Raw genomic sequence first — 17549 nt, 5'->3', positions numbered from 1 at the left:
CACAGGTGGCTCCAAAGTTAAGCCTGATATGGACTCTGCCCTCAAGGAATTCACATGGTGCTGGGTGACAAGACACAAACATGTAAACAATTATGGTACAAGATAGATAATGATTCATGCTGTGAGGTCAAGACATCTAAGATTTCATAGGAGGAAGTGACCAGCCTTAAAAATGTGTGCATCAGCAATATCCTTACTTCATTTTGAATCCCAAAACCCTAGTGCAAATATTTCTGTGGAGATCATCTGAATGTAATAAAAATCACTATTGAAGAATCTCTAATAGAAATTATTTGAATTATGGCACCTTTCTGGTACTGGAGGGGTGGCCAAGATTCAATAATATCCGTCCACAAGGCTACCTAAAGTCCTGAGGATGTGGTTTTCCAGATTCTTCTAGATGGGGCTGTCAGGCTACCCAGGGCAGGGTAGTAATTGCCATGCATTTATGGGACACTGCACTTTAAAAGCATGTTTCCATCCATTATCTGTTAATTATTATCCCTGATGACAGTCTGGCACCATGTAAAGGGCAGCCAGGACACCAGGGTTCTAATTCTGCTCAGTTCTCTCTGATGCAAAACGAGAGGTCTGGTCATTTGTTTGTCTCCAAGGTTCCATGTGTAGCTAGGCGGGTAGGGCAAATTTTATCATCATTTTATAGACAGGGAAACTTAAGCCAGTAGAGCTCAAGGGATCTGCCCAAGGTCCCAGGTAATAATTGATAACCAATTCTTGAGATTAGACCTCAGACCTGGAGACAAAGTATTTTCTACTATATCATGCTCTACTATATCATATCTGTGGGCAAGAGGACAAAGAGAGGCCCACATAGCATTTAATCTATGTATTTAAGTTATAAATCAAGATAATGAACTGTTAACAAAATGTAATCTCTGCTCTCACCCTGACAAACACTTCTTTACAGGGACCTGGATGGCCAGGTGTGACTCATGAATTCCCAAACTCTTCCACGGAAGAGGCCCCCTTCCTGCACCCGGTAGGGGCCCAAAGTGCCTGGGAGCACACACCTCAGCCCCCAGGTCCAAGCACTATCCACACCCAAACAAAGAGCCATTCCTGGACACAAGACAGAGTTCAAAGGCCCAAACAAATCCTGGAGGAGGGTTTGGTACTATTTGGCCAGGGGATTCCAGAATTCTGACTCCCTGGAGCATGGTCTAGAAGAGGGCTCAAGCTCCTTGACCCCGTGGAAGGGGGCATTACCAGAGAACCACAGGGCTGTGGGCAGAGGTCCCTCTTGCTTGGGTGTACAAGACAGTCTGATCACACTACCTGAAGATTGAACCTAAGAAAGTGTAAACTCCGAGATCTTTCTTGTGAGAAGGTCGTATGGCCTAGTAGTTACAAACCAAGTTCTGCAGCTGCACACCTGGGTTGGGATCCTAGCTTGGCCACTCACGAGCTGTGACATCGCAGTCAAGTTACTGAACATCCTAGGACCTCGGTGTCCTTACCTTTACAATAGACACCATGTTAATTAATATGTAGAGTATACGAGACCTGTAAAACCTCTGGCAGACGTTAAATGTCGGATACATGTTGCGGGGCGGGGGGTGGGGGGTGGTTCTCTTCAGCTGCATTAGGTGAATGTGCCTCTGAGAGTTTTTTCTGGAGAATTACATAAGCATAGTTACATCCAGGCTCTCCGATAATCAAGGTTAAACCGTGCTCTCCACTAAACAGTGGGGGCCAGGGGCAGAGCAGGCACCACCCACCCCACCCAACGCTTCGGCTGCCGCCCACGTCCCGCCGGATCCGGAGGCAGGGGACTTCATGCAGCAGACGCTGCACGTTGTGAGCTACAGCCAAGGAGCTCCGGTAACGTTAACTCGAAAACGTGGCCATGAGTCACTGCGAGACTAAGGAACTGAAACCAAACCTTAGCACACAGCCTGCTTCGTCCGTCTGATGCGCAGGGTTACACCACTGGGAAGTGGCATCGGGTTTAAAAAAAAAAAAAAAAAAAAAAAGCAGGGCACGGAGCAGGGGTTGACGCAGCTCAGCCCCCTCCTACCCGCTTCACTTTGGCGCTCACGCAAACTTCGCTGAGTCTTCTGACAGGTCTTGACATCTCTCCTCCGCGAGCAAAGAGGGAGACTGAGAGCAAGTCGAGACATCTCCCGCGCACCTCCCGTGAGTGCGAGCCCAGCCAGATTTACAGACCGCCCGCCCAAAACGAAGATGTTTTATAAGGGCAAGCCCGGGCATTGCCCCACCCCTCCCGGTGACACCAACTCAAAGAAGCCCATTTCCACACCTAGTCCCCCCACTTCCCTGCCTGCAAAACACTTGCAAACTTTGCCTTTGCTTGTGGACCAAGAACTGTAACCAGACCTTTCTCCTCCCTTAAGGGACGGTCGTGACTGGACATCGAGAAGTCAGACTCTCTCGAAAACACCAACAAAGAACTATATTTAGCTCTGAGCTCTCCGCCTAAATTCCTCTTATTTTTTCACTCGGAGCTTCAAAACGACTAGGTTGGGGAAGTGGGAGGAAGAGGGCGGAGGAGCAGCAGAGAAAGAACAGCTGTGCCTCCGCCTCTCAACTCAATCTCTATAAATAACCAATCACCAGCCTAGACTACTTTTTAGCCAATGAAGCAACCCAAACTGGTAAAACCTTGGCGGCAGCCAATGGAGGAACAGCTAGGGGTGTGAGATTTGCGCCCCGGAACCAATGGGTCCCGAGTCTCGGAGAGGTAATTTGAGCTGGAGTGTGGGTGTGTGGTGCAAAAGCTTCCTATTTCTAAGCCCGAAAACCTGTTCTGCCCACTGAGCATGCCCTGACTAGCTTCGGGCGCCGCCACTTTTGGGATCGGGTTTCGGTCCGACCTCCGGGTTTCCGCCCCAGCCGAGTGGCAACGTGGGTGGGACCCGCCAAGTCCCAGCCCGCTAGGGCTCCGGTCGCGAGAGGCGTATCCTTTCCCTGTTGGGACAGCATTTCCAGCCTAGAGTTCCCGTTTTCTTTGTCCGGGAGATGAAGCGCAAGGAGGAGTGGCCAGAGGAAGGCCGAGTAGTGCTTCAGAGGCGAAGGATTTAGGACAAGCTGTGCCTTGGTGGAGGAAAATGCTCCGCCCTTCACTCTCCTACCCAAATGCCCTTTGGCTTTCCGGCCCTGAGACGCACAGCCTCTGGGGCCTCAGAGAGCGCAGTCCATGAGCTTTTGATAACGGGAGTGGGCAAGAGCACAGCGCACCCCATTCCCGAGGCGGCCCACCGCGCCCACACGCCTCTCGCGCCGCCCTTATGCACCCCTAGCCTCCCACACTTCCGTCTTCTCACCTGAGCCTTCCCAGCACCTCACCCCGCATCACCTACACACTCCCACACATCTCTCAGCCAGCTCCTGGACCGGAGCCTCGCAGTCCGCTCCGGCAGACTCAAATCGCTAGCCCCACCCACAACTCCGCCTCCGCCGGGCCCGCAGGAAAACCCGGAGAGGCGGATCCGGCTGGCGCGGCCGCCGGCGCACTGGGCATGCTCGCCGGGGCGGGGAGGGCCGGGCTGCGCGCGGCGAGTAGGAAGCCCTCGCCCCGCGGAGGCTGCGGGAGAGAGCGCGATGGGCCGCGGCGGTGGGGGCACGCTCTACGGGGACTCATGCCACGCGCGTCCCGGCCCGGCGCGCAATTAGCAGCCACCTCCGCAGCCCGCCGCCACCGCCTCTTGGCCCTCCCGGGCGGCCGCGGCGAGGAACTGCAACCATCGCCTCGCACGGGCTGCCGGCATTGTCCTCCCGGTCCGCCGCCAAGGCTGCCGCTGCCGCCGCGGGCTGCTGCGGGGCCCCGGACCCGCGCCCCAGGGACGCGCCGCCGCCTTCGCCGGCCGGCTCCCGGCCCCCCGTTTGGTGAATTCTGAGCCTGGCGCTCCCAAGCCACGCTCTCGTAGCTTTTTCCTGCAGAGCCGAGGAAGAGGAGAAGTCCGGCAGCCGAGCCCAGCCTTTCCCCCGCGCGCAGCCCCGACGGGGCCGCGGCAGGCGCGGCGAGAGCGCCGACGGAGCCATGAGAGAGTACAAAGTGGTGGTGCTGGGCTCGGGCGGCGTGGGCAAGTCCGCGCTCACCGTGCAGTTCGTGACGGGCTCCTTCATCGAGAAGTACGACCCCACCATCGAGGATTTCTACCGCAAGGAGATTGAGGTGGACTCGTCGCCGTCGGTGCTGGAGATCCTGGACACGGCGGGCACGGAGCAGTTCGCGTCCATGCGGGACCTGTACATCAAGAACGGCCAGGGCTTCATCCTCGTCTACAGCCTCGTCAACCAGCAGAGCTTCCAGGACATCAAGCCCATGCGGGACCAGATCATCCGCGTGAAGCGGTACGAGCGTGTGCCCATGATCCTAGTGGGCAACAAGGTGGACCTGGAGGGCGAGCGAGAGGTCTCGTACGGCGAGGGCAAGGCCCTGGCCGAGGAGTGGAGCTGCCCCTTCATGGAGACGTCGGCCAAAAACAAAGCCTCTGTGGACGAGCTGTTCGCCGAGATCGTGCGGCAGATGAACTACGCGGCGCAGCCCAACGGCGACGAGGGCTGCTGCTCGGCCTGCGTGATCCTCTGAGGCGCCCGCGGCTGCCGCGCGCCGGCCGCGCTCTGCGCACAAAAGCCAAACGCACCCGACTCTAAATGTGATTCCTCTTCTTGCTTTGAGATTGGAGACGACTTTGCATTGGCCGGGGTGTCCCGGGAGCCCGGCTGGCCTCTACGGCCGGCGTCCCCTGCCTCCGCCCTGTGTCCGAAGGGGTGTCCCGTCCTCACCATCCGAGACCCGGTGGAAATGTGGCTCTTGGCAGCATGTACGTTTCTCATTGATTTTGGTTGACGCATATTTCCCCCGTTTAAATAGCCGTTAGGGCTCTGTATTATTGGCAGCTTGACACCGGCAAGCGAAAGTTTCAGCCTGGAAAAAAAATGGGGTGGGGAGGAAGAGGACGGGGAGAAGGTGGAAAGGGAGGGGGGATTTTTTTTTTTTTTTTCTTCCAACAGCCCTTTTCTAGTTCCAAGTTTTAAATACATGGAAGGAAGTCCGGGAGAACCAAATGAAGGAGCAGGAGGAAGGGAAGAAACTTTTGTTTTTTTCCTTGTTTTCCAGGAGTAGCTGGAAATTAAGATCGGGTTCCTTTTCTGCCAGCTTGGAAGGGCAACCCTGTGACTGATTGTGATTCTAAGGATGTCTATGCAAAGTTGGATTCTTGTTACGGTGTATCCAATCTGAAGTATGCACATCTGAACTGGGACTGTAAACACTGATGCCAATACAGTGTGGGGTGCCAGAAAGTGTCTGCTGATATTTGTGGAAAAAAAAATCTATTTTGTTTACCTACTGTATCAAAGGGGAGTCTGGGGGAGAACGGTAGTATTTTTTTTTTAATCAGCTGTGAAAAAAAATGTTACAGATCTGCACATTTTTTGTGTGTACTATTGTGTGTGTGTGTGTGTGTGTGTGTGTGTGTGTGTGTGTGTGTTTAAGTTTAGCCTTTTGTTCTTTTTGGTTGGCAGTGACAGGTTTTGATGACTAGCTCTTTAAAATACAGTACAAAGACTTCAAAAATGTGATTCAGGGCCCCCAGCACCCCTGTGTCTGCAGAGTGCCTTCAAAACTCAGCTGTTCCAGCCGGTGCCAACCTGTGAACTCCCCACCATGTCCCAGAATCTGCTATTCCCCAAACCACTTCCCAGTTTCCTTTCTGTAATCTTCCTGAAGGAGCCAGGACAATAGGGCCTGTTGTTTGGTGAATTTTAGTATTTCCAGACTTTAAAATGTAATTTCCATGTCTTGCAATGTTTTTTTTTTTTCTTTCCTTTTTTTTTTTTTTGTTTTAATTTTGCTTCATTTTGTTCAAATGTTCAGGTATTTAGCTCCCCTTTTATATTATTTTTAAAAAAATTTTTTTGGTTGTCTGTTCTAGAGTGTTCCTCCAGAAGCAAAGAGCAAAATTTACTGTTGTGATGTACCAAGAAAATTCCAAGTAATTGTAATTTTTAATTCCAGACACGGCGTTTAATCATTGTCTCTTCGTTTTAAGACTTTTAATACAAATGTCATTTCTAAAGAAACAAACCCAAAACTATTGTTTGTGTTTTTGTGTTTCACATTCAGTGATTTAATAGAGGATCGTGGCCGAGGTGGATAGGGGCAGGTGCATGATGTCCCCCCCCCCCACCCCAACCCCACGGAAGTATCTCAGTGACAAGTTGGGTGACATTATTCCCAACTCCTTAAATATGGAAAAAATCATAAAGGTCTAGGAAGCCCTGGGGGTATGGCCATTACCATTTACTATAATATAAGCAGGATATTGCGTCTGTTCTGCTGACATGGTGCAGTTTACCTCACTACGGTAGGGAAGGGGAGAAACCGGCTGCTAATACTGCCTTAGATTTGGTGAAGTCACCATCCACCTGACCAGGCAGGGTAGCGCTTTTAACTTTTCTTTCTTCTCCTTTTCTTCTTTAGCACTTTTAACTTTTCTTTCCTTTTTCTCCTTTTTTCTTCTTCTTTAATGTTTTGTTTGATTACATCACATACCAAGTCAAAAACACGTTTGAGGAAGAGGACTTCCCATTCTGAAGTCGCACCCAGTAGTGTTTTCTGCAGTACATTTGTATGGGTTGTAGACAGTATCTCAACACTTAAGGTTTTGATTTGAAAATAGATCATTAGATTAAAAAAGAAGAGAAAGAAAAACTAAGACAAACCCCTTACTCATTAAACTGCAATTTGTGTACCATTTAGACCTGGTGACATTTTCTAACAGTAGGAGGCAGTGTGAGTTTCTGACTCGATTTTTGTTTTACTTAAAGGCCGCTTTACTAATATAACCTCTAAAGAATAAAAGATATATCAAGAGCACATTATACATCTTTGCTGTGTGAAGTGTAGCTGAAGTCTTCTGAAGGGTCTTTTGACAGATTTATACTGTTGGGGAAGCCAAAAGAAGTTCCAGGCCACAGGCATTTATAAAGCTGTACTAACATCTTGCCTTAAAATGTGTCCTTTGACCAGGTGACCTCTCACTCACTCTTCCAGAGTGGAAGAGGAATAGAGAGTTTGCCTGTGATGGTCCTATGGCCATTTTTTTTTTCATTCTTATGATCTCCCATAAGTTTAGAATCAGACTCAGTTGGAAGGCAGTATGTATACTGTAAATAGAAAAGGGAAACAACTCAAATTTATGTATTGCAAATATTAAGTCTCGCATTTGAGTAAATTTAGTTCTTCAGTAGGTCTAAAGTGTTGAGATTTCTGAAGACATATACCAAATACTATGTGAAGGAATTTTTTTAAAGGCATTTGGTGACTGTTTCTTTTTGTTTTGTTTTGTTTTTTAGAAGCCTTTTGACATAAAGTGCTGCCAGCTATCTAACTAACTTAAGACATGTATATAGTCCTGAAAGGGAATATTTGAACATGGAAGTTGGGGAATGAATTAGCTTGCTGGGTGCATTAATCATCTTCACACAGGATTTAGTCACTTGCATGACTAAATTCTTTATAGGTCTAAGATGCCAGGGCAGAAGATTTTAATATGCTTTTACTGAGTACTGTAAAATAAATGCTTTTTGGATTCTCAATGAAAGCAATTTTGTGTGTGCCTGGAGCAGAAAAGTAGTAGTTCTGAGTTTTGTAGCTTCTTCCATTATTTTCTTGACAAAATCAGGAGATATTGGGGGCATTGTTTTAAAGAATATGTCGGTTTATTTGGCTACCAAGAACCCCTTGTAGTAGTATGGTGTGAAAAGATAAGAGCATTTGTTTCCATGGAAAAGTTGGGCAGCCTTGAGAGTGTTCAAGGAAATGAGGGAGCTTGCTGTGAGGCCATCACCTGCCCAAGAGAAACTGGGTGAGAAAGGAACCTTTATCTTGGAGAGCAAAAGTTAACTTTTTAAACTTGACCCCTGCTGCTTTTTAACAGCTTTTCCTTTTGGTCCCTGTCATCCAAGCTTTATGTCATTTCAAAGTATTATTTTTGTCCTTCCTTGGTAATAGTCTTAGAAAAGTTGAAGGTATCATCAGAAGTCTAACATTGTCATGTTTGGGAGTTACGGTTCCTAAGTAAAACAATTTTCCATGTTGTTAACTGTAGAAATAGACTTCATTGAATCAACGTTTTAGGATCAGATCACTTTGGGGTTAGAATTCTTTAAATCTGTGAGACTGTGCACTTTTAACCTTTCTGTAGGAGGGGACCCTAAAATGCTTCATTTTTTTGGCCTTTTCTGGTAGTTTCAAAAGTGTTTTCACCAATATATTAGTGTGCCTTTTGAGTTATAGTTCAGTATTCCTCCCAGTAGGATGGGAAAGTGAGAGAACACTGCTTGTAGCAGCTGGTCTTGAGAAATAGTTGCAAAATGCCTGGACCTCCACTATCACAAAGTGTGTATTCATTTTTACAATAGCTGGAATGAACCATGTACTTATAAAATAAACAAAGACTTAGAGATCACCACTGTCAGTTAATTGGGAAAAACTTGCTAATACAAATGTCCTTGTGAAAATGTAGCAAATTTTTAAATACTACTAGTAGAATGTGGTATTTTTTATTACACTATTTTACTCAGACTGCTAGGAATAATTGAGTGCATTTGATTGAACATGGTACTAGTTCCAGAAAATATATTTAATAACAATGGATTATGATGGTTTGAGAAGGCTTCAGGACTATCCATCCAGTCCAGAGGTTTTTAAACTTGACTGCATATCAGAATCACCCAGAGGTTAAAACAGGTATTGTTGGGTCTTTCTTCTAGTTTCTTATTTAGTATGTTTCAATATAATCTCATAATTTTCATTTCTAACAAGTTTCTAGGTGATGCTAATATTGCTGTTCCAGGGACCACACTTTGAAAACCAATAAACTAGTCCAAATTCCAAATGAGTGCTACATCAAGAGCCATGTAGACATTTAGGGACAGAGACCCAGGTCATACATTTTAGAGTGCTGCCTACCATAAAGTCACAGAATAATCTTGACTGAAACTTACAGCTGAAGAGGGCATAGACCATTTACACTCAGACTGTTAAACTGTGGAGTGTGGAATGGTATAACCACAATGCAGATAGAGTGTGTGACCATTTTCATGCTATTACGTAAACAGTTTGGCTGTGGTTTTCAGTGCTAACCTCAGAAGTTGACTAAAACGAGAAGGTAATAAGAATAGGGGCGTGGCCTCAGTAATCAGAATCAACTTTTCTTCCCCTCGAAAATACTGAAAAGAATTTCTTAGTATTTGTTGTCTCTTTGTTTCAAGATTAAAAACCAAGGCTTTTAACTTTCCACATATCCTAGCAAGGATTCTAAAAAGAAAAAGTGAAAGAAAAACTAGAGAATTTAAGTCTTCGTGTCGTGGTGAGCACATGCATGTGTCTGTATGCTTGTATGTAAATACGTGCACTCAGTTTCTTAGATGGACTTTCCAGGAATCTGTTGGTTCATTGTCCTACAGTTGCAGTTATTCATTCTGGAACAGCATATACCATAAACTGCCATGCATCTTGTTTTCTTATGCATCCTAATCTTTTGGAACCGTGACCTGTTAATCTGGTTTGTAAATCGGAGGGGGCAGTTATTTGTAGACTTCCTTTCGTTTTAAACAGACACCTTTGAGGAAATATTTTCTCAGAATCGGAGAATAGAAAGTATGTGCTTTCTCGTCCCACTGACTAAACTCACATTTTTGAAGTAAATCATCTGACAAAATTATATGTGGCTATGTTTATCAGGGGTTTGAATATGTTTAGTTGGTTTATTTGTGGCAATGGCGCAAATGTCACAAAAACATTGCTTTTTTTTAACAGAAAAAAGAAAGATGAGTGATGCCTTCAGAATACCGGTGACCAAAAAAGGCCTGAGATTATTTCTTGATTGTTAAAAATATCTTTGCAGTGGAAGTTTGTAAACATAGCTGCAACTGATTTATTCATTATTCAACAAGTATTTATTGAGCACATACCATTAGCTGTGGTGTAAGGACTAATGCTTAAATAGGAGGGAGCCAGGCAAAAGAGCAACATAGTCCTTTTATCACGGCCAGCTGTGAAAATAGCATATATTAAACAATAGGAGTATATGCAAAAGTTCAGCTCCACATGCCATCAATTATAATATAATACTGTGAGTCTGTCTGGCAGGCAAGAGAATAGGCAAATTTGTTGAGAATTGGAACTTTCCTTTAAAGGATATATGGATATTGCAAATAAAAATGAATCCCATGAGGTTTGAGTAACTAATAGTTGTTTTGTTGCATGTGGAACTCTGTAATTTTGTGCATCGTTTCCAACTTCCGTTTTGAGGTTAGCTAAATTTGAACATTTAGAAATAGGAGATCAGTTTGCTTCCATATTTTCATGTCAAAGGGAAGAAAGAAAAATGGAACAAAAGACATGAGATTCGTTGTTACTGTTTGTCAAAAAAAAAAAATGAGCACACAAAAACAGAAAATACAATTGAAATTATTTTCTTTACAGAAAGAAGAAATTGTTGGCACACAGTCTTTTGGTGTTCTTCATGAGAAGAAGATTCAGGGTAGGGTATCTCTTTTGTAGGAGATAATCTAAAAATGTGTGCCAAAGAATTAAGCTGATGCTTTAAGTTTGCTAAGCGTATAGTGATTTTCTACAAAAGCTCTTGTTCTCACGTCTTTGGTACTTATTGGAAGAAGGCAATCAACTCTGAGAAGGAAGTGTTGGGCAACAAGCTGTAAGAGGTGACAATAATAGCAATTATTGTAAAATCATATAAATTGAAGGGAGTTGTAACTATTAACCTCCTGCAGTTTGCAAGATGATTTCTAGTGACTGTTTTATGTAGACTATCTCCTGAATTAACAAGATACTTTTTCAAATGTGGAAATTTAGAGAATTACAGAGAGCAGAATAGTTCATCTGAAGGTACTTCACTGCTTATTTTTTTAATCTGATTATAGGACCACTTACAAGATGCAAATTTATTACTTATAGTTTTATAGCTAAAGCAAAGGTCTTAATATTTTACATCTGACCATTTGTAAAAAGTTCCAAAATTTGGTTTTAGTCATGAACTCAGAATATTTTAATGTTCCTTAATATTATACATTTTAATATAATATTTTTAAACATTCTCTTCAAAGACTAACCTTATATTGAATTATATCTCATTCAAGAAAAGAGCCTCCAAGGAAATCTGTACTAGCATAATTCTATATGAACATACATGTCAACAAAATCTGTTTTAAAATATATTTTAGACAGTTTTTCATTCTACATCCATTATAAGCGGGTAAGGGAACTGCAGAAGTATATTTCTAAGTTTGATTTCAACATCATCTATCCTCTAGTAGAAAAAGGCTTGAGTTTGGAGTTCTTTACTCTGAATTTGGCTATCTTAGCTTTACTTCATCATAGTACTTGCTGTTTTTCTTTGTGTATACCATTCCATTCATCCACATGTGATTCGTGCAAATGGTTTTCTCTGTCACAAATGTAATCTGTATTAATTGATATAAAAAAATCTAAGAACTGATTACCTAATGACTATATAAATGTGTTTTCTGTGTAATAGTGTAAAGAGAGAAGTCTTTTTCACACTATGTAGTCCAGACTGAAACAGATCCAACTAGTTAGAAAAAACTGCCCACTAAACAGACATTACCTTCAGGTTTGAGTATAGAACCTGTGTTTCGTTTTAAAAACTAATGAAGGAAGTTTTTTAAAAAATGCACTCAGTCATGGGAATGCTCATTTTAAAGTACTTGGGACTGCCTAAAAATATTTCCAGACTATCTCTTCTTTGTCACTGTTGGGCAGAGGTCAAAAGATGAGAACCCAAATGCATTCTCTTATTTAAAGGGAATCTTTTACCTTGAAAGGCAGGGACAACAATAAACAAAAGCCTAACCCAAAGAACAAGACTTTTTCCTACATTTTTGTATAAACCAGCACTTATTTTATTATTGAGGAAGCATAAATAGTGGGAAGGGTGATAAAATATTTTCCTCAGTCGTTTTGGTAGCCTTCAGCAGGTTTTGGTACCCTTGACGTTAAGGCAGGAGAGTGTGATGGCGCTGAGAGGGGAATCAACCGCAGGGCAGGCTGATATGGAAGTGTTCCACATCACACCCGCACTCCTGCCTGCCTCCAGTACAGAGCATTTCCTCCTGTTCAAATTTGTGATTCATTGTGACTCAGGATTTAGTGAGGCTTAGTTCTGCTACTAGCCAAGGGTGAAGAAGTCTATGGGATGGCGTGGTAATGCTACTGTAATAAATTTGACTCTAACTCAGGGTTTCTCAACCTCAGGACCATTAACGCTTTGGGCTCGATAACTCTTTCTGTGGAGGGCTGCTGTCCTGTGCATGTTAGAATGTTTAGCAGCATCCCGGCCTCTACCCACTAGATGCCAGTATAACCCCCGCAACCCAGCTGTGACAATCAAAAATAATCTGCAAACATTGCCAAATCATTCGTTGGGGCCAGGGGCATAAAAGCCCCTGGTTGAGAACCATTGCTCTGGACTTGTCCACGTAAAAATGGAGGAGGCAGGCATAAATCAGAGGAGAGAAAGGTTGGACCTATAGTAAACTTAGAAGACTTTCCTTACTCCAAGAAACTATTGTGAAATCCAAGATTAAAAAAAAAGGGGGGGGGGGGAATAATCACTTTGATCAGCTCATTAAACCCATATGAAAGAGACAAACAGTATTCAGGGATTAAGATTTATTGGGCATTTTACTTACCTGGAAGGAAGGTTTGCTCTGGATGGGGTGATAAACTTGGATGGTCAGAGAGCACCTCAGGGCATGCTGACAACTAAGTAGAGGAACCTGGATGTATAGGAGGAATCCTGAAAGGGAGATCAAGGGCAACAGTGTTTTAGTTTTGTTTGGGGTCCCTTAAACCTCCATCAGGAGACATCTGGGAGGTTTTCAGCCTTACTCAGCTTCCTCCACTTCACCTCACAATCTCTTCCCTGTTTATCCAGGCCCCTATTCAACATCTGGACTCCTCACTTTGGGGAAGAAAGGATGTGTTTTATGCATCCTGTCCCTCTTTATTTTGCCTTATTATTCCTCCCTCCCCCCCTCCCTTTCCTTCCTTCCTTTTTCTTAGCTACCTTCAGAATAAATGACCGTGTGTCCAGGGTGGACCTCTGCTGGTTAACTGCACACACCTACTTGTGTCCAAACCCCTTAGCCGGGCTGTCAGGAAGGAGACAGCAAAGGCAGTGGTGATTGCTTTGTAATGAAGTGCCTCTGGAATCTGGAGTCTCAAGCCAGCACATATGCTTTGGCTGCCAAACCCTGAAACACAGCGTTAAGTATCCTGTCAGCAAGTTCATTAATGTGGAATTAACTCACTGACCACGGATATTTGATTAACTCTGAACCAGACATGGTTGTTTTCGTTCTTAAGTTTTAAATGAAATAGGTATTTTCAAACCTGTGCAATATACCCCTAAAAACTTTAAGCAGCCAGCCAATTAGACACCCTACCTGGTGGGACAACTGTGATTCTCCATTTCATAGCGGACACACTTGGAAACCTAACATTCCTAGTAAGTAGGAGACATAACAGTTTTGTCACTGGGTGAGAACAATCTCCAAGCCCATCAAAAGGCTCCAAGCAGCCAGAAGGGGCTCTGTAAGAAAGGTAGGCAGTAAATGAAATAATTCTGTACAATAAAGTACTGTTTGGTGAGAGTGGATGAGTGATTTGGATGCTTTACAAACTTGCTTCCCAAATTTAGGAATAATCTTGTATTAGAATGAATGGTGTTAACAGAAATCCTTCATTCTCTGTAGTATCTTTGTATTAAGTTGAAAACGGAAACATCAGATTTAATTGGCAATGTGATCACAATTTAGATAGAGAGAACAGATTTGGTTTATCTAAATTTCCTGTTTTTCTTATACTTGGTTTTCCTCTTTTATAATCATCTGTGCTGCTCTGCAACATTTTTTTTTCTTATCTCCAGCTTTTATTGGCTTTGGGGAGTGTTATGTTTTCTAATTAAAAAGTTTATAATGATAGAAATATTCAGTTATGAATCATTATAGCCAGTAGCCAAGAAAATATATGTGTTCATAAATTTAAACACATAAATTAATTGTATAGGATCTTTTTGCAATGTCATTATTTGTGTTTACCTTTTATAGCTTAGAATGATTTTCCAATGCGATGCTTTCCATGGAAAGGAAATTCTCCCTTTTCTTTGATTAATTACCATTTGACTACAGTTTGAAAAAAAAAAGGTAGTAATTATTAAAGTACTATCATGAAGGCTCTCTAGTTTACATTTTGTAGCAAATTACTAACAACTTTTCTTTTTAACCTTTTCCTCAAAGAAGTATCATTTATGAATAGAAAAAAAAGCATGAATGGAATTACCCAAAAGTCATACAGTAGTTGTTTGGATTTATCATGGCGGTGGTGGTTTTGGCAAAATATTTGCCCTCTTAATTACAAGTAACATAATTGATTTGTACTAGCCTATAGGGAAGCATCAAAAATGCATGCACAGTGGGACTATAGTGCCATTTTGCTGTTAACAATTTTGGATGCTGTATAGAGTAATAGCACACTAGAAATAAATAAACAAAATGTTGGCTTCCTAGAAAGTATTTCTGTTTAGTCATTTTAAAATGCAATTTAAAAACTCTATGATGAAAATTTTTCAGCATGATATCATAGTGCCAAACAGTGAGAAATGCCAGTTTTTACATTACAAAAATTTTCCGACCATCCAAATTCTTTTTTTTCCCTTACTTCCCAAGTGTGGCTCATTCTGACTATTAAACACACAGTCTTTCATTTGCCAGAGAATCTGAACAGATTTTGTTGTCTGCAATTAATTCCAAATGTCGTTTAAAGTATTACATACCCGGAACCTGATTTTTACATTTCTACTATCAGCATACAAACTTTGTATAGAGTCTGGCTTCACTAAGCAGTAGGACATTCTATCAAAATAATCAAATAAGGAATATAGTAGAGAGAGTGAGTGAATTTTATGATTATTGTCCATACCAGTGCCACTGAAATTTCATTTCCTTATTCAATTTGTGAAACAGGTATTTTCTTGGCTATTCTTTATATGCATTTTAGAACAAAAATAAACTATCTGTAAGCTTGCTATTTTAAAAATTGATCTTTCAGAGTATTTTTCTCTTGGTATTATTCTTTAAAATATAGTTGACCTGATTAGAGCTAAAGCTTTTGCCCAAAATACTAAATCATAGTTCCTATAGCAACCATAATTTACTCTCTTATATAACTCCCTGATTCATGCCATGGTTAATATATGCAATATAACTCTAATTAACTTTCATCTTTCTTTAGATTAAGTGTGTGGTTTCCAGAAATAGAAGGTGGAGGAAGGTGGAGATTGATGCTGTGTTTGTAGAATCTGCAGATTGAGAACAGGAAGATTGCTAAGTAATAGAAGGGGGATTTACTTAGGATTTCAACCATAATATTTTACATTTTGAATCGTGAAAAGAAATTATATTAAAATGCACATTTAAATTCATGATGTGTAGTGCGCATGAATGAAGTTTCTTAACTGATATTATAGATCTTGAATGTAGAGTCTCAAAAAATAATTATCAGAAAACATAGTTAGAATACTGTATTATATAAGATGATGAAGTGAAATATATATTTAAGTAGTTATTTTATTTTCGCTACCTGTAAACCATGAAGAATGCATTCATGTAGTCAATTACATATGGAGCACCAAATAAGCACTGTTCCAAGAATAAGATTCCATCTATGCCTTTAATACATGTAATATGTTTATATACTAAATTTCATTGATTTCCTTCACTAGAAGTTAAGTCTATAAAGGCAAAGACTCATTCTTTTATCGCCACTGCCTAGAAGAGAGGCTGGCATTCAACACTCAGTATTAGTTGAAGGAAGGAAGGAAGGAAGGGAGGAAGGGAGGGAGGAAGGAAGGGAGGGAGGGAGGGAGGAAGGAAGGAAGGAAGGAAGGAAGGAAGGGAGGAAGGAAGTTAGGAGGAAGGAAGGAAGAAAGGAAGAATTAGTCACAAGGGGAAAGGAAGTAAGTTTGACTAGAACGCTAAAAATAGGTTACAATTACCAGAAAAGGTAGAATACTTAAAAATTCTGCATCAACTGTGGACAAATATTATAGAATGAAAACGTGTGGCCTGTTCTTTTATTCATTAACCCTGAAAACTTATAGCTTGGAATAAGAATGCTATTATAGTGTTAATGGGACTCAAATTGTCTGTAAAGTTGTCAGGAGCAAAGTCAAAAGAGTTCCAGACAGAACTTTTGGGAAATTAGTATATTTTGTTATAAACCTGTGCCCTGCTTTGCATTCGTTTCCAAATGCAGGTATGCCTTGGTTTATGCAGTGGGTATGATTATCAACGAACTATATGTAAATTTAATCATATTTAAGGTAAAATTAAGAAAGTTACTTTTTAGTGGACCCACCTCTGAATCATTTGAAAACAGATAAATTATTCTAGAATACAGATAACCACTAGCTAAAAATTTGAATTTCTATTATCACATACTGGATTTTTCTTATGTTAGACATTTGTTTCTTAAATTACTTTATCTTTTTATTTGAATACCTGGAATTTTATTTTTCAGAATGGCAGACTCTTATTATTAAACTTAGTAGAGTTCACCCCAGTCATGTTTGCCTGGATTTTTTCTAATCATCTCTGTGTCTTCCTAAGGCTAAGAAGTTTGCTGAAACTCAGGTCTATTTGGAGTTATTTTTGAATAATCGATACTGAATGGAATTGCTTTCTAAGCAATAGTTTCAAAACTTTTCAAGAGTAATTCATTTGAGAGAGAATCTAGAAATATGCAAACTAATAGAAGCAAATTGAATTTTCATATTATAACATGCTAAAAATAATTTTATTTATTACCCTTTAAGATTTTTAAGATGTTTCTTTGTTTCTTTGTGTGTGTCTGTGAAGCTGGGGAGATCCGAGCCAGGTTGAGGACTCCAAATCTCATTGTTCAACCAGCCATTTGCCCCCCCTGAAACCCCTCAGTAAAATGGTTTGATTCCCCTCCCACCCAAAAATATTTCTCTGTGGGAGAAATATGCCATTTAGAAAAAGAGTAATAAGAAGGATATGCAATGTTGTGTCTATCAAAGACTGTTTGTAGTAAGTGTTCTCATTTAGGAAAATAGGTTACATCTAAATATTGTAAATATTATAAACATACAGGTATATCTACTTTATACTTGTTTTAGGCTTCTTGTTAAATTTTGAAAATACCGTATAACTTAACTGATTTAATTCCTTACTCCCAGCAAATACTATCAGCTTTCTGTTAGCTCCACAAGAGGTCATCCATGTGCCCGGTAGGCTTTGCTCTGTGCCACTGATTCTCAAAGTGAGATCCCCAGACCAGCAGCTTCAGCATTCCCTTCCTAAAAATGCAGGTCCGACCTCAGGCCTACTCCATCACAAACTCTAAGGTTGGGACTCAACAATCTGTGTTTTAATGCACCCTCCATAAGTTTTTATTCCTGGTGAAATTCCAGAACCACTGCTCTATGGGA

The 17549-nt window shown here is 41.9% G+C and overlaps 1 protein-coding gene across 1 annotated transcript; it reads left to right on the top strand.

The window, feature by feature from the left end:
- The first annotated feature begins 3793 nt into the window (after nt 1–3793).
- RAP2B (RAP2B, member of RAS oncogene family) lies at nt 3794–12773 on the top strand. The gene has a single exon (XM_042999128.1). It carries the CDS (start codon nt 4022–4024, stop codon nt 4571–4573), a length of 552 nt encoding a protein of 183 aa, XP_042855062.1. The 5' UTR covers nt 3794–4021; the 3' UTR covers nt 4574–12773.
- The last annotated feature ends 4776 nt before the right edge of the window (nt 12774–17549 follow it).

Source organism: Panthera tigris, chromosome C2 (assembly GCF_018350195.1).
Source record: "Panthera tigris isolate Pti1 chromosome C2, P.tigris_Pti1_mat1.1, whole genome shotgun sequence".
NCBI lineage: Eukaryota > Metazoa > Chordata > Mammalia > Carnivora > Felidae > Panthera > Panthera tigris.
This window is presented reverse-complemented; position numbering and strand designations above follow the sequence as displayed.

Coding starts and splice junctions, on each gene's coding strand:
- RAP2B (XM_042999128.1), top strand. CDS start 4,022: ATGAGAGAGTACAAAGTGGTGGTGCTGGGCTCGGGCGGCGTGGGCAAG.